Source organism: Camelina sativa, chromosome 5, assembly GCF_030686135.1.
Source record: "Camelina sativa cultivar CO46 ecotype springtype chromosome 5, ASM3068613v1".
Lineage (NCBI taxonomy): Eukaryota > Viridiplantae > Streptophyta > Magnoliopsida > Brassicales > Brassicaceae > Camelina > Camelina sativa.
Window position 1 is genome coordinate 25,446,108 of NC_141884.1, and position 24,379 is coordinate 25,470,486.

Sequence of the window (24,379 nt, forward strand, 5' to 3'; positions counted from 1 at the left end):
TTGTACTTTTAACGAATTAGCCAGAAAATTTGAATTCGAATGAAGAGAAACCAAAGTGTATCATTTCATCCCCATTGTCTAATTGGGCTCCTTCACTGTATCCACCTGAAACACACAAAACCTCAGATTTACGCTACAGTGTGCATCAGATTAGAGTTATGAATAGAGGACACAAACCTCATTGAGGTGTTGAGCAGACTTGGAGGTTATATAAGTGATACGTGTGTATCACTTCTAATGTTTTTGTGATTAGTGGATTTAAAAAAAAACCGTCTTTCAGTCCTAAAGAACAAATAAAAAGAACTAATGCCCTTTCATCAAAGTGTATAGTTCCAACCAGAAAGGCTCTTCACTTGGTTATAATCAGTTCCAACCAGAAAGAGCGAGACAGACAGCGAGCGAGCGAGAGGGTATGATTATAATGGTAATCAAATTGGTCTTTTGTCTTTCCCTTGGCCGCTTTTATAGAGTGAGTCGAGTTTTTTTTCTTTAATGGGTGAAACAAAACAGGTATGTGTTCGTGTTCTAACCAGGACGATGATGTATTTGACTCAGTAACTAACAACATTAAACTGATTAGAAGGTATTTATATGTCTTTGTCTTCCCTTGTCTGCTTCCTCCAATTTGGTTGGTTGTTTTACTTCATACTCAATAATAACCAAAAGTTAACAACATCAAACTGATTCAGAACCAAAAAGGTAAGCTTATGGGTTTGAAGAGTGAAGAAAATTCAGAACCAAAAAAGGTAACAACATCAAACTGTATAGGTGTCTTTGACTCAATACGTCTTCCTTTCTCCTTCACTTTAATCTGCCAATCTTTTAAGTCAGCAACTTGCTTTAATTCGCAGATTCTGGCCTATGAAGAGAGCCAAATGGAGTCACGGCCTGTGAAGAGAGGTAGTCAAGAAGCAGGTACATTGTGTTTTATTTTCTTCTGTTTATTTTTATCAATAGTGTAACAAGAATCTCAGGTTTATGTTTCGTTTTGCAGGTATGCATAAATTGGATGTGTTTGAAAAGCTTGAAGCTAACTATAGGTCTTTGTCTTCCCTTGTCCACTTCCTCAAACTTTTTGCTTTTTATTTATTAATAACCTAATGGGTTTGTTGTTTCTTTCTTTTGGCCTTTGGGTGGTGAAACGAGGAAACAGGTTTGTGTTTGTTCCAAACAGGACGATGAATCATATTTTTTCAAGGACGTACGAAAGCATGAAGGTTTAGCACTGAAAGGGGGCTTATCTGGTAAGTATGTTGTCAGGACGGTAATGTGTGGTTTGGTTGAGCTGTCATGATGTGTCTATGGAGATCTAGCACTTTGAGCCCAATTGATCTTTATATATCCTCGTCTTCTTAGCTTCTATCACCTGATGATTTTGTTTGATATCTCTCTCATAGGTTCTGAGCCAGCCAAGCAATGACCCCTATCTCGAAGGAGATTTCTGCCACGATTCAAGGTTGGTTTGTTTGTTCTCTTGTCCTTCTTTGTTAAGATTTATTTTACTTAGAGAACTCTTCACTTTCATCACTCTAACCTCTGCTCGGTTGTTACCTTTGGTCGTGTCGTGACTCGTGAATGATGAAGAAGATGATCGTTCTGGCTTGAAACGACAGTGTTTTGAAAATTCTAGGAATTATGCTTTTGGTGTTAGTTGGCAGCCCATATTCTTCTCCTTCCTTCCCCTTTGTCTGAAAGCAAAACGGAACAAAGGATTCAGGACTGAGCTTTGGTATTGATTAGAAGTACCTCCTAATTCCTTCTTCTTCTAAATCTCCATGATTCTTTTTTTTGTTACTGAGTTGTGGTGGTGCGATTTGAAATTTCTTGTCTTCCGATTCTCAGAACTTTGAAGCATTATAATGGCGACGAGAGAGCAAACAAGTCAGAGAGAGGTATGTATCTTTTTTTTTTGTGTTCTTCTTATCAATCTATATGGTCTTGACTGAGTTAGGACATATAGGTTTGTTTCTTTTTGATTCTGTAAACAGGTGGGCTTTGATTGATTTATTTGACTCTCTTTCTCTCGTTGATTCAGAACACAATCATCACCAACGTGCTTGCTTAAGGTAACAACATAAACTGGTTATACTGATTTGATCGATGAATTTGCTTTTATTTTTGGTTACAGTTACAATTTAATGGTTTAATTATATTGTGAATCAGGTCAAGGAGATCATCATTGAAGGTAGAGAGCATAAATGACACCATTCTATGAGCCAACGTCCAAGAAGAAGAAGAAGAAGAAGAAGAAGAAGAAGACCCCCAGGTTTTATTTCATATCATCCTGTATGATTTTGTGTTATTATTTGTTCCTTGTGTTGCTTTGAAATTTGTTAATGATCAGTGTTTCTCTTCATATTAAATTTTGAAAACAATTTGCTTTAACTGGGACTTTTATTGTTGTAGGGACCTGAGACGAAGTGGAATTGATAATGATGCTGGATGTTCCTGTTCTCGTATGTCTGGTTTAGCCTTATTTTATGATTTCAAACTATATTTCTATGTGAATTCATTATCTTCATAAAGTTGGTACCATTGTGAGAGTGTGTTGGTTCTTCTATCTTATCCTCTCATGCAAAAGGCTGGACAAATTCAGGTATTCATTCCGTTTTCCTTCCCAAATCTGTTGCAATCAGTCCTGAGATTTGGACTGTGTCATTCGGGAGTCTTACAACATTATTTGGCTATGTTATTTAAATTTTCAGTAAACAGTAATGTCGCTGATCTTCCTAGTGATATTGGCCTGCATGTTTTAACTTTTAAGCCTAAGACCCTATATTTTAGTGGAGGAGGATGCTTTGATCGACTGGTGATGGTTTTGATGGATCGTTTTTGTCTTCTCTGCGCTACATCTTCAGGTAGTCTTCTTCCTCTTAACTGAATTTTTTAGGGTTTGGTTTCCAAATTGCATAGGTAGCTTTATGTATGTTCATGCTAATTACTTGTTGTTATGTTGTTTCAGGTTTCGGATGATGCTTTTATCGATGAGAGTGATGGCTTTGATGGACAAGTTTCTTCTATGTGCTACTTCTTCAAAGGGTTTTGTTCTTCCTCTTAACACGTCTTTTACTTTTTTGTTTTGTTTGTTCCTTACGTTTCTTTCTTTGTATTGCAGGTATTTTGGAAGCAAGCGATGATCCAATCATCACGTTTCTAATCCATGTTATTGTCTTCAAGCGTTCTCATGGGTTCCTTGCTCTAAACTCATCTCTATTTGCTTCTTTATTTGGTTCGGTGGTTTTGTCTTATTTCTAGTTACATAATCTCGTTTTTGTTTTATTGGTTTAGATTTGTGGACGATGATCCTGCGATTGATCGGTGATGGCTTTGACTGATCGTTGTCACTCTCTTACTCATGTTGCTCTTTTAGAGTTTGGTTTCTAAATTGATCATTCAAGGCTTTTTATTATGTTCATGCGATTTTTAACTCTACTTGGCTCTGTTAATTTTAGATTGTGGAGGAGGATGCTTTGATCGGTTGGTGACTGTTTTGATGGCTTGTATTTGTCCTCTCTGCGGTACATCTTCAGGTAGTCTTCTTCCACTGAACCGATTTTTTCTGTTTCTTTCTATATAAAGTGAAAAGAACATCTCTGTCTCTCTTTGATGCAGATCATGAGGAACTACGATTACTGTGTGGGAGGTTCAAAGAGAAAAAACAAAGATTGTGAGAGCGTTTAATTTCTGAGTTTAACTTTCAGGTTGCCACGTATCTTTACACCTTTTTACACCTTACAGCGTTTGATCTGTTGTTGCTCCATGTTACCTCTTTCACGGTTTCTTCTTTCCCTTTGTTATATCCCAGGCTGAAACCTCTATATACATGTTCATGCTATTTACTTGTTATTATGTTGTTTCAGTTTGTGGATGATACTTTTATCGATGAGAGTGATGGCTTTGATGGACACGCTTCTTCTCTGTGCTACATCTTTAAAGGGTTTTCTTTTTCCTCTTCACACGTCTTTTACTTATATTTTTGTTTTGTTTTGTTTTGTTCCTTACGTTTCTTTCTTCGTTTTGCAGGTCTTTTGGAAGCAAACCATGATCCAATCATCACGTATTCTATAATCCATGTTATTGTCTTCAAGCGTTCTCATGGGTTCCGTGCTCTAAATCCATCTGTATTTGATTTTGTATTGTCTCTTTCGTTCGGTGGTTTTTTTCTAATTGCATGTTATTAACTTTTCGTTGTTTTTTTTGGTGATGGCTTTGACTGATCGTTGTCACTCTCTTACTCATGTTGCTCTTCTAGGCTTTGGTTTCTAAATTGAGTCATTCAAGGCTTTGTTTATTATGTTCATGCGATTTTTAACTCTTCTTGGCTCTGTAGGGACCTGAGACGAAGTGGAGTTGACAAGTGGGGAACATCACTGTTGATATGGTATGTATTCTAATGATTTTTTTATCCTCTCTTTTTTGATTATGAAGGCTTTCTCTTATTATATATTCTAGTCCCTTTTTATTACAGGGAATACGCTTTAGGGAAATGTCGATTCCTGAATGCCAGAAAACTTTTACCTTCTGCTCAATCTAGAGTAGAGCCCTTACCTGAGGGTCCTCTGTGGCTGCCGTTAACTGCAAAGGTTGGATCATCTTTTTAACATTCTCATACATTTTTTGTTTCCCTTATTATATGATCCTAATGTATAGTTCTGTCTCTTTTCATACAATTTTTGTTTCCCTTATTATATGATCCTAAGGTATCTTTTTGTTTTCAATATAGGTACCAAGCAAAGAGCAAGTTCAGGCGCAGTTAAAAGAGTTGGCTCATCGTGCGGGTGTTCCAGGTTAGTAGTTCATTTCTCTGCTCTGTGTTTTTTTTTTTAGTTTCATGAGTCATGACTCATCAAAGCATGGCAAAATATGCCGATATGGTAATTATAAACTGAGTGTTCTGATTGTTGCAAATATAACTCTAGTTTACACCTAATTTTACATTGTAGAGAGTTGTAATGGTGGCGATGAGAGAAGAGAGCAGACATAAACCTCAACAGGTGAGTGTTACACTGGGGTTTTGTTACAATGTCCTATTTTTCGGTAAGGGTTTGTTCTCAGACCTTCTCTTCTCCACCTGATGATCTTGTTCGCTCTCTCGCTCTCCCTCAGGTTCCAAGCAATTTATGGCCAAGACGAAGTGGAATTGATAATGGTGATGGCTTTTCTTTTCGTGTTCTCGTAGTGTCACCACGTTGATATATGTATGTCTGATTTAGCCTTATTTATGATGTCAAACTATTTTTCTATGTGAATTCATTATCTTCATAAAATTGGTACCTTGATGTGTGTGTTTTGATTGCATGTCCACAGGCTGACATCCTTATTCGTGGTTATGCTGGTTGGAATTCTAGGTTTGCCTTGAAGGTCTTAGACCAAGTCTTCCCAAAGGTACACTCTAGTAGTCTTCTCTTGATCAATAGTTGATGAGACGTTGTCGTTTTGGAGAGGACTTTAGGAGTGACGACTGAGGAGTGAGGAGTGAGGAGTGAGAGACTGCTCTGAGCAAAGTGCAAGGCGCTGTCAAAAGACTTGTCTCATCATGCGGCTGTGCCAGGTTTGTAGTTCATGTCTCTGCTCTGTGTTTTTTGTGACCTCTAGTTTCATGAATTAACATTGCAGGATGTACAAGGATGGTAGCATCATTCCATTAGATGATTCTTTAGGCTATGCTGCAATTTTTTCACACATGAGCTCCTCAGATGAAAGAGCTCATGAGGCTTTATCTCACCGTCCACAGGTTTCTTCTGGATCTCTCTGTTTCTACATGTCTCAAAACTTGATCAATAAGCTAATTTGTTTTTAATGTGTATTATGATTTTGTTCGCTCTCTCAGGCTACGAGCCAGTCAACACTGCAGCCAAGCAATGGCCCCTATCTTGAAGGAGATTCTGCCACGATCCAAGGTTTGTTCGTTTGTTCTCTTGTCCTTCTTTGTGTAATTACTCTACTCCCTTAATTATTTTTATAAGTCAAGTACTTGCATCTGTGCTTCTGTACAAGTAATATATCTTATTATCTTAACTGAACAACTTCCTTTTTTTATCAGTTTACTAGGAAGTAGCTGGATTAACAGATATTGAGCCTGTTCGCACAAGGTTCGTGAGTTCTCCTCATTGTCTCGGCTTTCTTTTTTTTCTTTTTTTTTTCTAGGGTTATTCATCTGTAGCTAACATATATTTAGCCCCTGTTATTTCAGCCACTTTCTCTGGAGCTTGGACCAGGTATTTTGGGAAATTATCTTCGATGGAGTTCAGGTTTAAGATGGCTTCTCACGATTCTTTTGTTTCTCACGATTCTTTTGTTTAATATCTCACAGGAGGCCATTGAAGAACTATTACCAGAATATCCGGTCCCGTGATGTGTACATCCCTCAGGGTGTTTCTGTCCCAGCTCTTGACAAAGATTGTCCTTGGGGACTAGTTCCCAGCCCAATCAGCTATGGTAATGTGTTTGTTTGAATGCATCTCTCTCTATCTATTGAAGCGTTCATATGGTTTTAATCTTGATGCTCCACTGAATTCAACTTGTTTTGCAGTCGAGGGAGACACAATAATTGCTGGTGTATGCTGTACGTTTATTAATTGGTCTCCTCCTTAATCTGATTTTACATAGTTACTTTGGTGTTGAGTGAGAGAGAGATACAGAGATCAAGATGATAAATAGATTGTTCTAATGGCTACGAGAGAGCAAGATGATGATGGTCTTGGACTCCACAGATCCATGAATTGTGAGTCGAATTTTCCTTTTTAAAGTTGTTGTTTTTCTTTTGTTTACAATTTAGATGGAGACTGAGATTTTGGGTTTTATATGTTTCTTTAGGTATGGAGAACTAGGGTTCCTGGGGCTTCGAACCTCAATGTCTTGGACTCCACAGATCCATGAATTGTGAGTCGAAATTTCCTTTTTAAAGTTGTTTGTTGTTTTTCTTTTGTTTACAATTTAGATGGAGACTGAGATTTTGGGTTTAATATGTTTCTGTAGGTATGGAGAATTAGGGTTTATGGAGGTTCGAACCTCAATGCCTTGGGTTCCTTATTCCAGATAGAGTATCTATCTATGGGTCCAATATTACTCGGCTAGGGTTTGTTCTCAGACCTCCCTATTATATTATTGGCAAATCCTCTTCTCTTCTATCTATCACCTGATGATTTTGTTTGCTATGTCTCTCATAGGTTCCGAGCCAGCCAAGCAATGACCACTATCTTGGAGGAGATTTCTGCCACGATCCAAGGTTGGTTTGTTTGATCTCTTGTCCTTCTTTGTTGAATTTTACTTTACTTAGAGAACTCTTCACTTTCCTCATCGCTAACTCTAACCTCTGCTCGGTTGTTACCTCTGCTCGTGTCGTGACTCGTGAATGATGAAGAAGATGATCGTTGTGGCTTGAAACGACAGTGTTTTGAAAATTCTAGGAATTGTGCTTTTAGTGTTAGTTGGCGGCCCATATTCTTCTTCATCCTTCCCCTTAGTCTGAAATCAAAACGAAACAGAGAGGAGTCAGGACTGAGCTTTGGTATTGATTCGAGGTACCTCCTAATTCCTTCTTCTTCTAAATCCCTATGATTCTTTTTTTTTGTTACTTCTTTTTTTTTTTTTTTTTTGTTCCTTACGTTTCTTTCTTTGTATTGCAGGTCTTTTGGAAGCAAACCATGATCCAATCATCACATTTATTGTCTTCAAGCGTTCTCATGGGTTTGCTCTAAACTCATCACTATTTGCTTCTTTATTGTCACTTTGGTTCGGTGGTTTTGTCTTATCTTCTAGTTACATAATGTCGTTTTTGTTTTGTTGGTTTAGATTTGTGGAGGATGATCCTGCGATTGATCGGTGATGGCTTTGACTGATCGTTGTCACTCTCTTACTCTTGTTTCTCTTCTAGAATTTGGTTTCTAAATTGATCATTCAAGGCTTTTTTATTATGTTTATGCGATTTTTAACTCTACTTGGCTCTGTTAATTTTAGATTGTGGAGAAGGATGCTTTGATCGGTTGGTGACTGTTTTGATTGCTTGTATTTGTCCTCTCTGCGGTACATCTTCAGGTGGTCTTCTTCCACTTAACCGATCTTTTCTGTTTCTTTCTATATAAAGTGAAAAAAACATCTCTGTCTCTCTTTGATGCAGATCATGAGGAACTAGGATTACTGTGTGGGAGGTTCAAAGAGAAAAAACAAACATTGTGGGAGCGTTTGATTTCTGAGTTTAACTTTCAGGTTGCCTCGCATATTTACACCTTTTTGCCTATCGGTTTAATATGTCTTTTTAACGAAAATGTATTTGTCTTTGTTGCAGATCGTGAAGGCACTGGGAGGACTGATGTGATAAAATCTTACCTTTCGTCTTTTTAAAGGTTTCTTCTTCTGTGCTACATCTTTATATTACCATCCGTTTCCATTACAACCACAAGTTAACCTTTGTTCTGTCGTTGCTCCCTGTTGCCTCTTTGACAGTCTCCTCTTTCCTTTTGTTATATTCTTACTGATCACACAGATCAGCTAATGTTTTTCTTTGCTTGTGTTAGATCGTGGAGGGAAGGATGGTTTGAGAGTATATAACTTCGAATTTCTGGTTACTTCACATCTATACTAATGGCTATTTTTGGTGAGGTATATATGTTCACCTATACTAATTGATGTTTTTATAGGGTTTGGTTTTAAAATATTGCGCATAGGTTGCTTTGCTTTGTATATATGTTCATGTGATTTTTATTGTCGTTATGTACTTTATTTCAGGTTTTGGATCGGATGATGTCTTTTATGGGACCATGCTTTGATGGAAACGCTTCTTCTCCGCTCTAACGTCTTCAGGGGTTTTGATGGAAACGCTTCTTCTCCGTGCTAACGTCTTCTTAACGGGTTTTGGTCTTACTCATAAGTCTTAACACTGGGCTCATCAGTGACTTTTATGGGATCATCAGTGATTGGCTTTGATAAAAACGCTTCTTCTCCGTGCTATAACGTCTTCAGACTCACAAGTCTTAATACTGGGCTTGGTTTAAGAATTCTGAGAATTGGGCTCTGGTTTTAGTTGGCCCACCATAATTCTTTATTTCTTCTTTTAGGGTCCATTAGTTGATGAGACGCTGTCGTTTTGGAGCATCGTCTCCTTCCATCCCCCTTGCCTGAAAACAAAACGGAACGGAGGACTTGAGGAGTGATGACTGAGGAGTGAGGATCTGAGCTTTCGGTATTGATAAGAGGTACCTCCTCCTTGGTCCTTTTTCTTCTAATTCTTCTTCTAAATCTCTATGTTTTCGCTTTTATTATAGTTTTGGTTCTGTGAAACAGGTGGCCGTTGATTGATTCATTTATTTAACTCTCTCTCTCTCTCTCTCTCGAGGCGTCTCTTGGTTCAGCCACCGCCTACTTCGCCTGGCGCTACATCTCCGCCGTTGTTCTCTTGGTTCGTCCCCCTTCTTCTTCCTCTTCGGGTTCGATTTCCTCTCTCTCTCCTTCTCGTAAGTAGTATCCGATGAATCTTGTTCTTCTTCGATTATAATATGTATTTAACATAATTTGTTCTCTATTTTTTTCTCATCCAGTCCAGTTTCATGATTCGATTTCCTGCCTGGGGTTTTGGAGGAAGAACATCAGATGGTTCTGTGTCTCCTCATGCTTTTTACAACATTATACGCCGACGAGGTAACGTACTAGACATAAAAAAACTGTTTTGCCTTTTTTTTTCTTTTCATTGGAACTGTTATACTATATGTGTGCATATATAACAGATGTATAATACATTATACGGAAGTTTTTGTCTCTTTTTTTATAATATCAGAACCATGAACCATTGCATTCACCAAATTGCATGTTAAGTTGTCACATAGATTCATATTCTCTTTTCTTTTTCAGGTTGTTGGAGTTTATGCAATGTTTCTCCAGCGGGATCCACAATTTGTACTTGTGGCACTGCTTATCCTGCCTTAGGTCAGGTTCTTTCTCAGATTCCTTCTTCTTCGGATAGAATTTGTATTAGTTTGAAACTGATTTAGGTAGACACTGATTTTTGAGCTTGTCCTTGTTTGTTCCCGTTGTCTGTTTTTTTAACAGGAGATTTCTTGCTATATGGCTCTGGAGCTTGGGATAATCAAAGATCAAACGTTTTGCTGATTCAAGAGACTGTAAGCTTGGGATATGATTTGAGTTTCTCAATTGTGTTTCATTCCTTTGTCCCCATTTACCTTTCTCGTTGATGGCTAACAGACTTTCCATTTATTCTACATTTCTTTTTTTGCAGGCTCAAGGACGTTAGCCAAGCTTGTGGCCAATTTGATAACAACAACGTCTGGTGCAGACCGTGTCCTTGCTTGTCATCTCCACTCCGAGACATTCTATGGACTACTTTGATTATGTTTATGGCCAGTAATTACCTGCCCAGTAATTACTTTGCTTTTCTGACTTTGTATTTTCTTATCTCTACTTCTTTTTCTACTTTATTATTCATGAACAGCCTGTGATATTTCATTATAAGTAATAAGGCCATACCCACTGATGATTTGGTGGTAGTTTCACTTCATGTGGTTGGTGTCGCGCGAGGGCTCGTCCCATAATCTTTCGCAATGCTTCAAGTTTGCATCAATCTCTAATTTTCCTAGTTGCAAGCCTATTTTTTTTAAGCTATTTGGTTCACTTATTAAATTTGTTTGGTTGATAATATGCCAGTTGCTTCAAAGCTTGCTGCTGATACTCCTCTACTTACTGGGCAGGTAATTACTCAATTAATTTTTTTTTTTACAACCAAGATAGTCAATTGAAGATGTGTGTTGTTGATTGCTTTCTTTTCCTGTTGTCAGCGTGTCCTTGATGCCCTTTCTCCTTCTATTTGTGGTGGATTTGCGCAATTCCTGTTGCTTCTGGCTGTGGGAAAATTGTTATCAGTCATGCACTTTCCAAGGTGTGACACTTTTGGTTTTGTTCCACTTTAATTAATTACTAGATATTTTTAATTTCCAAATCTAATTTGTTTTTTGTTATATAGTACTAACTCCGATGTTGTAGGTGATGAACTCATTTGGTGATATTAAAGGGAAAGTAGCTATAATGGTGGACAACATGATCGACACAGCAGGTGAGTTATAAGTTTGTATCTTTCTGTGTCCCTCCATGTGATCATGTTTTAGTTTTTATATATGTCTCAAGCTTGATCCAAATGTTTACTAAACTTGATATTTGAATTTGATGTAATGCATAGTAAAAGTCTGCTTGATAGAATAGTTTGTTTTTTCCTTCTTGATATTGCTTCTGGTTCTGGAAGTGCTGCGTGTGGGGTTATTTGTTTATTACGTTTAAATGGTGGCAATGCAGGACCTGCGGTCGCAGCTGCAAGATTTATTCCGGAACAACAGGTTAGCATAGACCCCCTTTTCATATGACTCTTTTATTTACAATTTCATTGCAGACTCAAGGACGTGAATCTAGTGTAGCTAAGCTTGTAGCAAATTTAACACAACTTGGTACAGACCGTTTCCTCTGCAGGTCCTTGGGGTTTAGACGAAATGCTTGCCCTTAGAAAAAAATTTCCTCTCTGGTTCGTCCCCCTTCTTCTTCGGTTCGATTTCCTTTCTCGTAAGTCTACTCTACTTCTCTAACACTCTGACTGACTCTATCTCGTATCAGTAGCTTTTTTACAGTCTTCGCTTTGTATCTGATGAACCTTGTTCTTTGATTGTTGTTTCATGTTGGTTGTGGAATAGCAGAAGTGCAACGCAGCGGATCCGTACAAGTTCGACAGTGGAAACTCCGGTTTCCACCTGCTTACAGGGGACACCGTTCGTGCAAGATTTTCGAGGACACAGTTTGAAGACTCGATTTACGAGAACACCACACGGCCTCCGTATCTTATTCGGCACTGCTAATCCTGCCTTGGCTCAGGTTCTTTCTTAATTTCTACTTCTTCAGATTTAATTGCAACAATTACTAGTTTGAAATGATTAGGATGAAACTGAATTGTGACATTCTCGTTTGTACCATTGGATATTTTCTTCCGATGGTACAGGATATTTCTTGCTATTTGGGTCTGGAGCTTGGGAAAATCAAGATTAAACGTGATTCCATTGCAGCCAAGCTTGTGGCAAATTTGCTCGATCATGTTTCTGGCCAGGTAGAGGTTCCTATCTTAAATGATTTCTTAAAGCATTGAGTTGCCCTTTTTCGCACTTAATATTTATGAACAGCCTGTGATACTTGATTACTGAGGGTTAATTAGTTGTGAAATTCACTTATTATACTGCAGCCAACCATGTTTCTTTTACTTCTCTTATATTGTGCAGCAGCAGCAGCTGATTCGAGATGGTTTTGAAGAATGGACAAGTTTCATAACCAAAGTATGTCATCTTAATCTGATTCACGAGTATTATTTGCGCATTGCCAAACAGTTGAGCTGGTGAGTTCTCTTATTCAATTTCCACTACTCATTAATCTGTTTGAATTTTCTGTATGTAAAATTGAGATTAATTATTGTGTCTCTGGATTTTATGGTTTGGAGTTGTGAGAAAGTTACAAGGGATTTAGCAGGACAACAGTTGCCTCTTGCGTTCAATCCGTGTGCTTGCTGCTGCTGGTGCAGAGGTAAAAAGAACACTTTGAGGGAATCATCTCTCTCTTTTTTTTTTAAACGACAGACGGACAGAGAGAGAAAGTAACTTTAGTGGATCGTAATTATGCATTTTGTTTTGATGTTGCAAGACAACAGCTGGCTCTTGCGTTCAATCCATGTGCAACTCGCTACTGGTGCAGAGGTAGAAAGATCCCTTTGGTGCAATCTTCTCTCTTTTTTTCTAAAAGACAGAGAGAGAATGAAACTTTAGTAAATCTTATGCATTTTGTTTTGATCTTGCAGGACAACTGTTGGATTTTGCGTTCAATCCATGTGCTCGCTGCTGGTGCAGAGGTAAAAAGAACTCCTTATTGCAATCATCTCTTTTATAAAAAAAAAAATATATAACAGAAAGAGAAATAAACTTTAGTGGATCTTATGCATTATGTTTTGATGCCGTTCAGGATGGGACTTTGAATGGCCTAGCATGCATGAAAACGTTTCTTAATGAGTCTCGGGCACATTCATTAGTCGAAAGCCTAAAAAGAACTCTTTACTGCAATCATCTCTTTTTAAAAAAAAAAATATAACAGAAAGAGAAATAAACTTTAGTGGATCTTATGCACTATGTTTTGATGCGTTCAGAATGGGACTTTGAATGGCCTAGCATGCATGAAAACGTTGCTTAATGAGTCTCAGGCACATTCATCAGTCGAAAGCCTAAAAAGAACTCTTTACTGCAATCTATCTTTTCTTAAAAATAAAAATATAACAGAAAGAGAAATAAAATTTAGTGGATCTTATGCATTATGTTTTGATGCCGTTCAGGATGGGACTTTGAATGGCCTAGCATGCATGAAAACGTTGCTTAATGAGTCTCGGGCACATTCATCAGTCGAAAGCCTAACATATTCAGGTCTGCTTTAACAAACTCATGCAAGGATCTCATTTCTTACTGTTGCAGGAATTTAATCTTCAAGCAATGGAAAGGGCTATCCAACATCCATAAACATATTCAATAGCTTCACCGTAAGTTTTTAATCAAGTATTATGTATTATGCTTCTTTTCACCTCTAGAAAAGTTGTTTGTATGCATAGAACACTTGCTTTCATGTCATCTAATATGCCTCTGTTTTCCTCCAGAATAATGATTCGTTACCTCATATCCAAGTTCCAAAAGAGTTCCAAAAGGCATATGAGAATTGATTTCACAAGTAAAAGTGTGATTTTCAAGTTTCTGGTGTAGTTATTGATAGCGTTTCATAGTAGCTGGTATCATAACAAAATCTTTTTGCCCAGGTTCTAGGAGCTAACATATGAGGATTGTCTCAACCTAATTGCTCGTGTTCCTGTTGTAGCTGCGTATGTTTATCGGAGGTTAGTGAAGAATAGATATTTTTGTAATTTTTTTTATGTTTCTTGTAGCTTCTGAGTTTTCGGTATTAATAGTGTACTCTTTACTTCTATTTTTGTATTTAACTTTCCACTCAATCATTTCAGGATGTACAAGAATGGTGATTCCATCCCCTCAGATACATCTTTGGATTATGGTGCAAATTTGTTTTCCCACATGTTGGGATTTGGTGATGAAAAGATGAAAGAGCTCACGAGGCTTTACATCACTATCCACAGGTCAGTATTAATTTCTCCTAAAACAAGCTTCTTGTGTTTATTGTTGTTTTTTTAAGACTTCATAAAATCTGCCGCCATGATATCTTTTTTTTTCTACTGTTTTATTTTGGCTATAGTAATCATGAAGGTGAAAATTTGTTTAAGTCTTCAATCTACGTCAGAGCTTCATGAGTTTTTTGTTGTTGTTTTTGTCCATTATGTAGGTAGCCTGTGATAGTTTTATAATACAATGATTAGTTAGTTGGTGAGAACAAATTCTTAGACTCTTATTTGTCTTGTTGCAACAGGAAGTTCTTTGGATCAAATCAGCTGTGAAGGAATGTGGAGAAAACATATCGAAAGAGCAGTTGATATGTTTGGAAGACATTAAACAATAGCAAGGTAAAAACACACACAATTCCTCTACATGATCCCAGGGCAAAGAGAGTTTGCCTTGAAGCATTTACCTGATGACCCTCTTTTGCAGCTGGTACTTTCTTTTTTCCTTCTATTCTGTTGTGCTCTCAAAATTCTATCAATGTCCAGTGGCTTACAAATCTTTCCTACTCTGTAGGTGTCAAAGCTTTACGATGTTGTGCCACCCTGTTCTCACCGAGCTTGGAAAGGTAGTATCTCTATCATTTCTAGTATAACAGGGGGAACGTTTCATGTAATGGATTACGTTGAAAGTATGACAAAGCTTGCGAACTCCTTAAATATTCCACTAACAACTCTACAACACCTATATACAAGGCTTGCGAACTCCTTTGCCGATCATTTCGAATTTGAATATACTTACAAATGCTATGATGGCTTGTTATAGGTGAAGAACCCGTGACCAAATGTTGATGCTCGCAGTGGGGTCTTGTCGGACCACTATGGTCGAACCGAAGCAAGGTAAGAAGCAGATATTTCTTTTAAAGTAACTTCGCGCCTTAAGACAAATACCTAATGTTGTGCGTTTTGTAGGTACTACACCGTTCTCTTTGGTGTTTGAAGGAGTCTTGGCATCTGCTCTCAGGTATATCTATATATTTACACAATGAGTAAATAAGGGAAAGAAAAAAGTCATTAGGAGGCATTGAAAGACAAATAATTTTACTGTCCAACTATCAAAAAGTATCAAACTGGTTATTACAAGATCATCAAAACCTTTTATACTTATAACGAATTAGCCAGAGAACTGGCAGCGCTGGTGCTATTAGTAGTAACAAAACTTTCTATTAGAATTAGTAAAAGAGTTATCTTGATAGAAAAAAAAAAATTATTTCGAGAGCTGGTGCTTATGATTTCCCAAATTGTATTAAACTTCAGGGTAGAAATAAACTTGTGAAACGGTAACATTTTTAATATTTGAATTATACAAAAAAAAAAACGAATTAATTCTTAACTTGAGTGCGTTTATGATTTTCCATATTGTTTAAAAACGTTTTGATTTAACCTGAGAGTAGGAAAATATGAACGTTGTGAAACGGTAACATTTTTTTTACCGTTTGAATTATAATATTTTTTGTTGAAAAAATTTAAAATACTGGAGTCTATAAATACTCTTTCTTCGAACAGAAATCTGAATCCGCTTAGTCGGTTCTTTATTTACAAATGTCAAATACACTGCTTATTATTCTCTTTTTTTTTTTTTTTTTTTTTCATCTCATGTTATTGATAATATTTGAAAGGATACATTGTAAACTACATCTTAAGGCGGCGGAAACAGAAATATCCCCGTCTAAGACCCAAAAGAGGGAGGCTAAGCCGGCGGAACAGGAATATCCCTGGTGGCCATGGCCGGTACAACTAGTTTTTTATTTTTTTTGGTGAACGACCAGGGGAAGAATCCCCCAGTATTTTATTAAGAAAACTTCAAACAACAACTATATACGGACTCGCCTATGGCTTTGAACATCACACGCATCATCACGCAACAAAGGTTCCAATAGAACAGGAACTACAACAAAAACATGAAAGCCAAATGATAAAGAAAAAGCATAGTTGGCTAATCCGTCCGCTAGGCGATTAGCTTCCCTATACACGTGAACAACTCGGACTATCCAGTCCCTTGCAAGAAAGCCTTGGCACATATGTACTAGGAAAGACAAAGGATGCGACTCAGCAATCCCTTGTGTTAAAAACCCTACCACCGTCTCGGAGTCCACTTCCAACTCCAACCGTTGCACTCGATGCTCCCACGCTGTACACAAGCCATAATACCCCCCAGAGTTCTGCGAGCTGTGCCGTGCACCGGCCAATGGTCACTGCAAACCCACCACACTATTGACCAGAGTCATTCCTCAATACCCCCCCCTGCTGTAGCTAGACCCGGATTACCTCGAGAAGCCCCATCCGTATTCATTTTAAACCAACCAGAGACTGGAGCATTCCATCCTACCTCCCGATCCACACGTGCACCACGAGCATCCCGTGAATGAACCTGCGTAATAGCCACTATCACCTGCTGCCAAGTCCTTTACAAACCGAACCCGATCTCTACATGGCCTGTTCTCACCAAAAACATTACAACACCTCCACTTCCATCTCCACCATACAGCAATAGCAAACAGCGTGGGCCATGCTCCCGCACTCCCACCTGCCTGTCCTGTCAGATTATCATACATCCACTCAAGCAAGGATAGTGTGAAGAAAGACTGCCTTTTAGCCTGCGGTATAATGCGGGTCCACAGCCTCGACATAGCAGGGCAGTCCCGGAGCACATGAATAATAGACTCCACTCCTCCTCGACACACCTGACAGACATCCGAATCTGAGAGATGCCTCCGCTTCCTTTCGACATTTGTCATAATCACCTGCTGCGCAACTAACCACAAAAAGCACCTAACTCTCTCCGGTACCATCACCTTCCAGATGCGATGAAAAAAAGCACACATGTTCTGCTTAGCTATGTCACCCTTTGTCAACAACCTGTAAGCTGACTTCACTGTGAATTTGCCATCCGGGTTACCCCTCCAAGATAGACGATCACAAGAACCCGTGAAACTATCCAACGCCACAATAGCAATCTCCAATCTTTTATTCTCTGTGATATATGGGTTAATACGGGAATAATCCCACCCGCCATCATCACGCCAAAGATCTCGAGCTGTGACCATTTCAAACCCCGTAGGCAACACCCCTGTTACCTCTTCCACTAGCGGTTTGTCCGAGACCCAACTATCAGTCCAAAAACGTATTTGGCGTCCATCCCCAACAACCCAACCCTGTCCCTTTAGCACCACCTCACGCAACCCCACACCCACACTCCTCCAAGTAGATGACCAATTACTTTTAGCCATTGTCCAGTCACGGTTATGCACCTCTCCAACCTTGTATTGATGGCGAACGACCCGAGCCCACAGACTGTGTTGATCATGTAACACTCTCCATCCCACCTTGGCGATCATAGCTTTATTCATAATTGACGCTGCTCTAATACGCAAACCTCCCTCATCCTTTGGTAAACACACCCTTTCCCAGGCTACTAAGTGCTGTTTACGTTTTTCTGCAGTACTACCCCACAAAAAGTCTCGAGACACTCTATCTAGTCGATCCAACGTTGCTTGTGGCAGCTTTATCGTGCTCATAGTATGAACTGGGATTGATGCTAACACAGACTTAGTCAGAGTTAGTGATATATCATGGTTTTTACGGTTTTTAACCATGATATAAGTGTGCTTTTTGAGTCTTTTGATTTGTTTCTAGGTTATTTTTGAGTCTTAACAGGTTATTTAGGAATTTGGCACAAATGGAGCAATATGGAACAATCTGGATCATTTTGGAGCACTTTACCGAAGGAAATCAAGTTGGAGTCGGATCAGAGACCAAGCATCGATCAACACCATACTGGCATCGATCGATACTCGTGTTTACCCGACGAGAGAACAACAAATTTGGAAGTTTTACAAATTTGCCCAAAGTCTTCTATAATTGCAACATAAGCCCCTGGACGTATTTTAGGATGTATATATATGGTTTTTGGGTTTTAGAAACCCTTAAGTCATCTTCTAGCAGTTTTTGAGAGAAAAGATATTGAGAGCTTTTTGGGAGAGATCTGATCTTCATTGAGAGAAGAATTTCTAAACTCTTTCTTACTTTTCAATATCTATTGCATGTTATTTAGAATTATGATTTGTTCTTCATTAAACATGTCTGAGTAATTTGCTTGTTAGGTTTAGGGTTTTTCATAGGGTTTTTCTGATTTATTAGATCTGAGATTTTTAGGGTTCTTAATCTTTTATGATCTTCATCCTTGGTTGTTCTTCACAATAATTCTTGATTGATCACCTAGAATTGTTATCTTGGGGAAATAATTGATATGAGAATATAATTGTTTTCCTGATTAAACCATTGATGAGCAGAATTGTTTCTTACAAAGAGATTTGAATTAAAAATTCTGTGAACTTATCTAAACCTGTTCTTAAAGCTGATTTTTAACTTGGAATTTTACAAAGAGATTTGGATTTTCTGGTTTTAAATTTAGATATTATTTGCAGTGAGAACTGATTTAATTTACCAAGAGTTTAGAGTTCTAGATCTGATCTTTATTGCTTGAACATTAATTAATTTATCTGATTTAATATTTCATAATTTCCTGAGAAATTCCCTAGGCTTAGCTCTTTTGATTTCTGAATTTACAACACTTTAATTTAATTATTTGCATTGCTTTTATTTTAATTCAAATTAACTTGTTTAGCGTAATAACAAAACTCTACAATCTATTATGTTTGATCTTGAGTCTCTGTGGATTTCGACCCCTAAGTACTGCAGTGATCTCTTGTTTGAGAGAGTAGCTCTAGGGATTAATTTGAGCATATCAAATTTTGGCGCCGTTGCCGGGGACTCTCTGATCTACCATTAGATTTAAGTTTTTAATTTTGTCTAAACTTTTCTTTTTATTTTCTGCTTACACGTTTTTGTTTTTCTTCTCTTTGGTGTTTCAGGTGCATGCCTCCTAGACCTCACACAAGGAGCAACAAATCTGGTCCTACTGTGAATTTGACAAACAAAGAGTTGGGAAAACTGGAACGTGAGAACAGAAAGGCAGCTAAATCTCTGAAGATGGTTAATACTATCATTCTGATGCGTGATGAGGCTGGTGTTTTGAGGGATCAAGAGGGCCACTTGCGCAATGAGCAGGGCCAAAAGCTTGATGCAGAAGGGAACGTGATCCCTGAACCTGTTGTCAACGAGCAGGCTGTTGTGAACCAGCAAGCTGGTGTCGTTGATAATCCGGATCTGGGTGTCGATCGACACCAACCAGGTGGCATCGATCGACACCAACCTGCAGACGTGCGTGGAGCTGCCAACCACGTACAGAACCCAGTTCGACGACAGGAGAACAACCGGGATCTGATCAGGACCATTGCTGACTACAATCGGGCTGATCTGGTGTATGAGAACCGGTCTGCTATTGTTCCTCCTCCTTTTCAGAGGAATGATTTTGAGTTGAAACCTGCATACTTTCAACTAGTTGGGCAGAGACTTTTCTCTACTTTGCCCAATGAGAAGCCTTTGGATCACATTGAGCATTTTGAGGATCTGGTGACTAGCATCAAGGCTAATGGGGTGACAGAGGACTACATCTTCTGCAAACTCTTCCTTTACTCACTTGCAGGAGAGGCATCTCAGTGGTTGAAACAGCTGCCTGCTGGATCATTGACAAGCTGGCGTGATGTCAAGGTGGCCTTCCTCAACCACTTCTATGATGATGCAATGTCAGATAAGTTGAGAATCAAGCTGTCTTCCTTCAAGCAGAGACCAGATGAAGCTTTCAAAGCAGCTTGGGTGAGATTCAAGGCTTACCAAAGGGACTGTCCACACCATGGTTTCTCAAGGGTTCAATTGCTAAGTATCTTCTTCAGAGGGTGTGACTGGGAGTATCAGTTGGCTTTAGATGCTGCAAGTCATGGGAATTTCAAGACAAGAATGCCAGAAGATGCTGAATTGTTGATTGAGAACTTAGCTGCTAGCAATAGTACTAAAAGAGCACATGCTGAAAGGAAGAGATTACATGGAGGATTTGATGCAAACCAGCTAGCTTCTGTTAATGCTAAGCTTGATTCAGTTCATAATCTCATGGTTGGTAAGAAATCAGTTCACTTTGCTGCTGAAGTTGAATCATTTGAGCCACAACCTGAGACTGGGAATGAAGAAGCAGATGTCAACTTTGTATATGGCAATCAAGGTCAGAGATTTGGCAATTAGCAAGGCCACAGACCTTACAGTGGGAACTCTTCAGGCTACATTCCCAAACCGGACTACCAGAAGCAGCAACAAGGGAGCAACTTCACAAGGACTTATGGGAACTCATCCTATCAGTCTCCGCCTCCACAGACTTCTTCTGAGAGTAGAATGGAAGCCATGCTTGAGCAGATTCTTCAGGGACAAGAGAATTTGACAGTGACATTCAATGGGAAGATTGATAATGTCTACAATGAGCTTACTAGGAGGATTGATGCATTGAATGTTCATGTTAAGAAGTTGGAGAGTCAAGTTGCACAGACTGCTGGGTCTGTCAAACGACAAGAGGGGTATCTTCCTGCGAGAACTGGGTCAAACCCCAAGCATGCTTGCAATGCTATATCAGTGAGAGGTGAAGAAGTTGATGAAATTGATTCTGCAGAACACGGTGAGAAATCAACAAACCTGTCGACTCCAAATGATGGTGTCGATCGACACCAAACTGGTATCGGTCGACACTCATCTCAGACGGAACCACAAGTTACAAAATCTCAGATTCCAGCAAATGAGAGGGTTTACAAACCTAAGATTCCTTTTCCTAAGCCACGAAAGTCTAAGCAGGAGATGGAGGAAGCTAAATGCAAAGCAATGATGGATAAGGTGATGATTGAGATGCCTTTGATTGATGCAGTGAAGCTTTCACTACCACTTAAACGCTATGTTAAGAGAATGGTATCCAATGGTTTGAGCCCTGAGGAAGGAGCCTTGCTAACTAAAGATGTTAGTGCAATTCTGCTGAACCAGCCTGTTCAAAGGAGGAAGGTAAGAAAGCAAGAAGTGGTAGTTTCTGAGAAAGTGAGTGCAGCAATTCAGTGTAGGACTGCTAAGAAGCTACCAGATCCTGGAAGCTTTGTGCTTGATTGCTCAATCTCAGCAGGAAATTTTTCACACTCACTCTGTGATCTTGGCTCTAGCATCAACTTGATGCCACATTCTGTTGCTGTAAGACTTGGAATGACAGAATTCAAGCCAACTCAGATTTCTCTTATCTTAGCTGATCGCTCCCGACGAATTCCTGAAGGTGTATTAGAGGATATTCCAGTTAAGGTTGGAAACTCCATGATTCCCACTGACTTTGTGGTGCTGAAGTATGATAAAGAGCCTAATGATCCTCTCATCTTAGGAAGATCTTTCTTGGCTACAGCTGGTGCCATCATAGATGTGCAGAAGGGACACATAACACTGAATGTGGAAGGTTTGACTATGAACTTTGAGATGGAGGAGGGTTCCTACTATTGATGGACAGACTTTTTGTGTTGAGAAAGTGTTTGCTAAACGATCATCAGACGCTGTGTCGATCGATACTGCTGTGGTATCGGTCGACACTCCTCCACTTCCACGACAGAGCTTATCCAAAATTGATCCTCTAAGTCATAAACCTGTTACTAAACGGAAGACTCACCCCTCCACACTCCAGAGTCCTCAGATGAAGCCAAGATGCACTATACCCAAGTACCGTTATGGTCCTGCTTCTCATGTCCTTGGTAGACCTCATTCATCTACTGCTTATACACCACCTTGGATGATGAGACATTCCTCTCAGAAGCATTCACAACCATGTTCTGATCCGCCGGACGCCTGAGCATCGACACAGTCAAGCTAATGACTTAAAACAAGCGCTGAGTGGGAGGCAACCCACTGGTAGGAATTACTTATTTTGAATTTTTGTTTTTTTTAGGATCACTAACATATTAATTTTTGGTTTTGAGTCTTTATTGTTTCAGAAAAAAAAATAGGGTTATGATACCATTGATCAGCATCGATCGATACCATCTGGGTATCGGTCGGCACCAATATTGGATCGCAGAAAATAAGAAAGGTTGATGGGTTTCTGAATTGCGAGATTTGGGCCTTTAATTGCAACTGGGCCAGGTCCGATAAAAGAGGTATTGATCGATACCACTTAAATGGGCATCGATCGATACTGTTAAAACCAAGGGACACGCGAATAAATCCCCGAGCTGTCTCTTTTATTTTTCATCTCTCAATATCGACGAACAGCTTCAGATCCTCATAACTTCTCCGATACTGCTCCGTTTTGAGTGATTCAAAGCTCTATCCCACTCGTTTTTCAGTCCTCTATCTGGATCCAGTCTCAGTTTCGCGATTCACAGCGATGACATCCAATAAAAAGCAACGAACCGGAAACGGGCAGAGCTACCACTTCTCGCCAAACTCGCCGTCCGCCTCCGTCAGCTCCGGCGAGTGATGCTCCGCCACCGGCGACCACTCCTCTTGTTCCACAAGTTCCAGCTCGTCCTCCATGGCCAAGGTTAGAAGGTAGAAAGATTAGATGTAATAGGATTTGGAATGATGATATCATGAAGGAATTTGAAGAATCAGATTACATCAATAGGCCAGTGTCAGATGATTGGGATGATTATGATACATTGTTCTACAATGGCTGGTTAGGAGTTGAGATTCACCCAACTAAGACACTTGATTTGGTTGCTATGAATCAGTTGGGTATTAAGGATGATGTTCTTGCCGTGTTGGATAGGATAGGATTGGGAACCATTGCATCTAGGCAGTATGATATGTATCCTGATCTTGTTCGTCAGTTTATGGCCACTGTGGGAGTTTATTATCAGAATGAAGCAGTTAAGAATGCACAGGAGGGTTTCCTTTCTTTCTTCATTAGGGGCATTCGCTACAAGCTACCACTTAGAGATCTTTGTGGCATTTATGGCTTTGAGAGAGATTTTACAGCAGTCGCATTTCCTGAGAAGTTTCCTGATGTCCAGGATTTCTGGAGTTTGTTTGGACATGGGAGATATCATTCTAAGTCATCTACACAGACCGATATTCGACATCCGGTCCTGAGGTATGTTATTCGTGCTATTGGGCACACAATTCTGTGTAAGATGGAGCCTAACAAGATGCGAGTGGCAGAGTTGATCTTATTGTATTGTGGTTTGCGAGACTTGGTTGCTGGTATTTGTCCTACACCCGCATTGGATAGGCCAGTTAACATGGGAGCAGTTTTTGCACATCACTTGGTTGATCTGAAGACCAAGCCTTTCACTGGGAAAGGAAAGAAGAAGGAGAGTGTTGGGAGTCTTCTGACTCCAATCTTCAGGCATTTTCAGATTGATCTCGGGAGTTGCAGGATCATTACTGAGCGTCCAGTTATGGATATTGATTACATGGCACATACTCAGTGGCTGAAGAAGTCCTTATTCTGGCGTTTTCGTTCCACCACTGGAGAGCGTATGATTTCACTACCGCGTCCTGCACTTACTGATATTGGCGAGGATTACCACCAGCTGGCATTTCAGCCTGACATGAGAGATTATGTTGTTGCACCTGCTGCTCGTCGCCGACGAGGCGATGCTATTCCTGCTGTTGATTTAGATGGTGCTAACCCTGCTGGGGGTTTTGAGTTTGGTTCTTCTTCTGGGACTGCGGCATTTGAGTTTCCCGAGCCATCAGAGGATCCTGCTACTATGGACCAGGGAGCTCATCAGACTTATGTGGTTTCTGCTTTGCGTGCCATCTGGAATGGCATGGCTCGACTCTCCCAGTGTGGCTGCATTCGTCCTACCAGGCGTACTAGGCGCAGGTCCCCTTCGACATCTTCACCATCTGCTGAGGATGCTGACGATACTGATGATGATGGTGGTGCTGATGATGTTTCTGTTACATTTTAGCTTCTGATCATGGTTTTTCTTTATCTTTTTCCCTTTCCTAGGATTGAGTCATTTTTATTCTTGCTTTGAGTCAGTTTGTGTTTGAAAGTTGTTTGGATTTATGAACTATCTATCTATCATGTTGCTTTTAACCTGTGTTTGTGTTTGAGTGCTTCTTAACAGAATTAACATCAAAGGATTGACCCAACAACACACACAACTAACTGCAACTAACAAGGAGATTCGGCCAGATTTCACCATTCGCCGAAGGTGTCGATCGATGCTGCCTTGTATGGTATCGAACGACACCAATGGGTAACCCGAGAATCTGTTCACTTTTTCATTCAACTTTTCAACAGAATTTTTGTTTCTTGACTTT

At 39.4% G+C, this 24,379-nt stretch overlaps 6 protein-coding genes and 1 non-coding gene across 23 annotated transcripts; 6 read left to right on the plus strand and 1 right to left on the minus strand.

Moving 5' to 3' along the window:
• The first annotated feature begins 323 nt into the window (after positions 1 to 323).
• On the plus strand, positions 324 to 5,385 carry LOC147944341 (uncharacterized). Of its 7 annotated transcripts, XM_087450744.1 has the most exons (26): positions 324 to 424; positions 511 to 583; positions 690 to 746; positions 852 to 915; positions 995 to 1,040; positions 1,154 to 1,244; positions 1,398 to 1,456; positions 1,585 to 1,742; positions 1,843 to 1,892; positions 2,036 to 2,066; positions 2,164 to 2,266; positions 2,407 to 2,456; positions 2,765 to 2,858; positions 2,963 to 3,039; positions 3,116 to 3,188; positions 3,289 to 3,318; positions 3,453 to 3,530; positions 3,613 to 3,701; positions 3,861 to 3,937; positions 4,024 to 4,099; positions 4,331 to 4,381; positions 4,469 to 4,583; positions 4,724 to 4,787; positions 4,944 to 4,994; positions 5,107 to 5,198; positions 5,308 to 5,385. In XM_087450744.1, exons 19-24 carry the CDS (start codon positions 3,868 to 3,870, stop codon positions 4,982 to 4,984), a joined length of 417 nt encoding a protein of 138 aa, XP_087306870.1. In that variant the 5' UTR covers positions 324 to 424; positions 511 to 583; positions 690 to 746; positions 852 to 915; positions 995 to 1,040; positions 1,154 to 1,244; positions 1,398 to 1,456; positions 1,585 to 1,742; positions 1,843 to 1,892; positions 2,036 to 2,066; positions 2,164 to 2,266; positions 2,407 to 2,456; positions 2,765 to 2,858; positions 2,963 to 3,039; positions 3,116 to 3,188; positions 3,289 to 3,318; positions 3,453 to 3,530; positions 3,613 to 3,701; positions 3,861 to 3,867; the 3' UTR covers positions 4,985 to 4,994; positions 5,107 to 5,198; positions 5,308 to 5,385. The 7 variants fall into 7 exon arrangements, with proteins under 7 accessions (XP_087306870.1, XP_087306874.1, XP_087306872.1 ...); XM_087450748.1 differs by lacking the exon at positions 995 to 1,040 and having other exon boundaries at positions 393 to 424; positions 534 to 583; positions 1,175 to 1,244; ... (1 more) ...; positions 2,407 to 2,465; positions 2,706 to 2,858; XM_087450746.1 differs by lacking the exons at positions 324 to 424; positions 511 to 583; positions 690 to 746; positions 995 to 1,040 and having other exon boundaries at positions 852 to 900; positions 1,175 to 1,244; positions 1,588 to 1,742.
• On the plus strand, positions 3,613 to 10,693 carry LOC109124883 (uncharacterized). Of its 8 annotated transcripts, XM_087450758.1 has the most exons (26): positions 3,613 to 3,709; positions 5,418 to 5,551; positions 5,617 to 5,734; positions 5,831 to 5,900; positions 6,044 to 6,092; positions 6,194 to 6,218; positions 6,314 to 6,438; positions 6,533 to 6,724; positions 6,817 to 6,882; positions 6,979 to 7,078; positions 7,170 to 7,228; positions 7,367 to 7,523; positions 7,629 to 7,689; positions 7,795 to 7,824; positions 7,960 to 8,037; positions 8,120 to 8,208; positions 8,288 to 8,345; positions 8,517 to 8,601; positions 8,728 to 8,850; positions 9,057 to 9,194; positions 9,283 to 9,425; positions 9,537 to 9,636; positions 9,847 to 9,921; positions 10,045 to 10,115; positions 10,232 to 10,371; positions 10,657 to 10,693. In XM_087450758.1, exons 13-17 carry the CDS (start codon positions 7,647 to 7,649, stop codon positions 8,315 to 8,317), a joined length of 270 nt encoding a protein of 89 aa, XP_087306884.1. In that variant the 5' UTR covers positions 3,613 to 3,709; positions 5,418 to 5,551; positions 5,617 to 5,734; positions 5,831 to 5,900; positions 6,044 to 6,092; positions 6,194 to 6,218; positions 6,314 to 6,438; positions 6,533 to 6,724; positions 6,817 to 6,882; positions 6,979 to 7,078; positions 7,170 to 7,228; positions 7,367 to 7,523; positions 7,629 to 7,646; the 3' UTR covers positions 8,318 to 8,345; positions 8,517 to 8,601; positions 8,728 to 8,850; positions 9,057 to 9,194; positions 9,283 to 9,425; positions 9,537 to 9,636; positions 9,847 to 9,921; positions 10,045 to 10,115; positions 10,232 to 10,371; positions 10,657 to 10,693. The 8 variants fall into 8 exon arrangements, with proteins under 8 accessions (XP_087306884.1, XP_087306881.1, XP_087306882.1 ...); XM_087450755.1 differs by lacking the exon at positions 10,657 to 10,693 and having other exon boundaries at positions 7,960 to 8,208; positions 9,283 to 9,452; positions 10,232 to 10,510; XM_087450756.1 differs by lacking the exon at positions 10,657 to 10,693 and having other exon boundaries at positions 7,960 to 8,208; positions 9,283 to 9,397; positions 10,232 to 10,510.
• LOC104789473 (uncharacterized) lies at positions 10,650 to 13,215 on the plus strand. The gene is made up of 12 exons (XM_087512547.1): positions 10,650 to 10,700; positions 10,788 to 10,907; positions 10,993 to 11,062; positions 11,299 to 11,339; positions 11,393 to 11,469; positions 11,688 to 11,865; positions 11,990 to 12,094; positions 12,264 to 12,376; positions 12,479 to 12,561; positions 12,679 to 12,731; positions 12,833 to 12,883; positions 12,994 to 13,215. The coding sequence occupies exons 1-12, from the start codon at positions 10,650 to 10,652 to the stop codon at positions 13,117 to 13,119; spliced, it is 1,068 nt and encodes a 355-aa protein (XP_087368673.1). The 3' UTR covers positions 13,120 to 13,215.
• A 142-nt stretch (positions 13,216 to 13,357) lies between these two features.
• LOC147944342 (uncharacterized) lies at positions 13,358 to 24,154 on the plus strand. Of its 4 annotated transcripts, none has more exons than XM_087450741.1 (9): positions 13,358 to 13,558; positions 13,673 to 13,743; positions 13,829 to 13,906; positions 14,030 to 14,161; positions 14,449 to 14,630; positions 14,715 to 14,766; positions 14,964 to 15,037; positions 15,110 to 15,161; positions 19,072 to 24,154. In XM_087450741.1, exons 7-9 carry the CDS (start codon positions 14,983 to 14,985, stop codon positions 20,333 to 20,335), a joined length of 1,371 nt encoding a protein of 456 aa, XP_087306867.1. In that variant the 5' UTR covers positions 13,358 to 13,558; positions 13,673 to 13,743; positions 13,829 to 13,906; positions 14,030 to 14,161; positions 14,449 to 14,630; positions 14,715 to 14,766; positions 14,964 to 14,982; the 3' UTR covers positions 20,336 to 24,154. The 4 variants fall into 4 exon arrangements, 3 of the variants coding, with proteins under 3 accessions (XP_087306867.1, XP_087306868.1, XP_087306866.1); XM_087450742.1 differs by having other exon boundaries at positions 13,393 to 13,558; positions 13,673 to 13,749; XR_015557503.1 differs by lacking the exons at positions 13,358 to 13,558; positions 13,673 to 13,743; positions 13,829 to 13,906; positions 14,030 to 14,161; positions 19,072 to 24,154 and adding an exon at positions 17,855 to 17,992 and having other exon boundaries at positions 14,491 to 14,630.
• LOC104789472 (citrate synthase 4, mitochondrial-like) lies at positions 13,677 to 14,332 on the plus strand. The gene is made up of 4 exons (XM_087512548.1): positions 13,677 to 13,751; positions 13,836 to 13,906; positions 14,030 to 14,161; positions 14,278 to 14,332. The coding sequence occupies exons 1-4, from the start codon at positions 13,677 to 13,679 to the stop codon at positions 14,330 to 14,332; spliced, it is 333 nt and encodes a 110-aa protein (XP_087368674.1).
• LOC147944343 (small nucleolar RNA R71) lies at positions 19,853 to 19,959 on the minus strand. The gene has a single exon (XR_015558782.1). It is a non-coding gene; the product is annotated as a small nucleolar RNA R71 (small nucleolar RNA).
• Positions 22,693 to 24,154, plus strand: LOC147944344 (uncharacterized). Its single transcript, XM_087450743.1, has one exon. It carries the CDS (start codon positions 22,693 to 22,695, stop codon positions 24,019 to 24,021), a length of 1,329 nt encoding a protein of 442 aa, XP_087306869.1. The 3' UTR covers positions 24,022 to 24,154.
• Positions 24,155 to 24,379: the final 225 nt, after the last annotated feature.

Excerpts from the sequence above, each read along its gene's own strand:
- LOC109124883 (XM_087450758.1), top strand. The coding sequence starts at position 7,647 with ATGATCCAATCATCACATTTATTGTCTTCAAGCGTTCTCATGG. Across the intron at positions 7,825-7,959 it reads GATGATCCTGCGATTGATCG|ATTGTGGAGAAGGATGCTTT; the intron begins GTGATGGCTTTG and ends TGTTAATTTTAG. Across the intron at positions 8,038-8,119 it reads TCTCTGCGGTACATCTTCAG|ATCATGAGGAACTAGGATTA; the intron begins GTGGTCTTCTTC and ends TCTTTGATGCAG.
- LOC147944341 (XM_087450744.1), top strand. The coding sequence starts at position 3,868 with ATGATACTTTTATCGATGAGAGTGATGGCTTTGATGGACACGCTTCTT. Across the intron at positions 3,938-4,023 it reads CTGTGCTACATCTTTAAAGG|GTCTTTTGGAAGCAAACCAT; the intron begins GTTTTCTTTTTC and ends TTCGTTTTGCAG. Across the intron at positions 4,584-4,723 it reads GGCTGCCGTTAACTGCAAAG|GTACCAAGCAAAGAGCAAGT; the intron begins GTTGGATCATCT and ends TTTTCAATATAG.
- LOC147944344 (XM_087450743.1), top strand. The coding sequence starts at position 22,693 with ATGAAGGAATTTGAAGAATCAGATTACATCAATAGGCCAGTGTCAGAT.
- LOC104789473 (XM_087512547.1), top strand. The coding sequence starts at position 10,650 with ATGCCAGTTGCTTCAAAGCTTGCTGCTGATACTCCTCTACTTACTGGG. Across the intron at positions 12,562-12,678 it reads TTGCTGCTGCTGGTGCAGAG|ACAACAGCTGGCTCTTGCGT; the intron begins GTAAAAAGAACA and ends TGATGTTGCAAG. Across the intron at positions 12,732-12,832 it reads AACTCGCTACTGGTGCAGAG|GACAACTGTTGGATTTTGCG; the intron begins GTAGAAAGATCC and ends TTGATCTTGCAG.
- LOC104789472 (XM_087512548.1), top strand. The coding sequence starts at position 13,677 with ATGATTCGTTACCTCATATCCAAGTTCCAAAAGAGTTCCAAAAGGCAT. Across the intron at positions 13,752-13,835 it reads TTGATTTCACAAGTAAAAGT|GAGCTAACATATGAGGATTG; the intron begins GTGATTTTCAAG and ends CCCAGGTTCTAG. Across the intron at positions 13,907-14,029 it reads GCTGCGTATGTTTATCGGAG|GATGTACAAGAATGGTGATT; the intron begins GTTAGTGAAGAA and ends CAATCATTTCAG.
- LOC147944342 (XM_087450741.1), top strand. The coding sequence starts at position 14,983 with ATGTTGATGCTCGCAGTGGGGTCTTGTCGGACCACTATGGTCGAACCG. Across the intron at positions 15,038-15,109 it reads TATGGTCGAACCGAAGCAAG|GTACTACACCGTTCTCTTTG; the intron begins GTAAGAAGCAGA and ends TGCGTTTTGTAG. Across the intron at positions 15,162-19,071 it reads GTCTTGGCATCTGCTCTCAG|GTGCATGCCTCCTAGACCTC; the intron begins GTATATCTATAT and ends TTGGTGTTTCAG.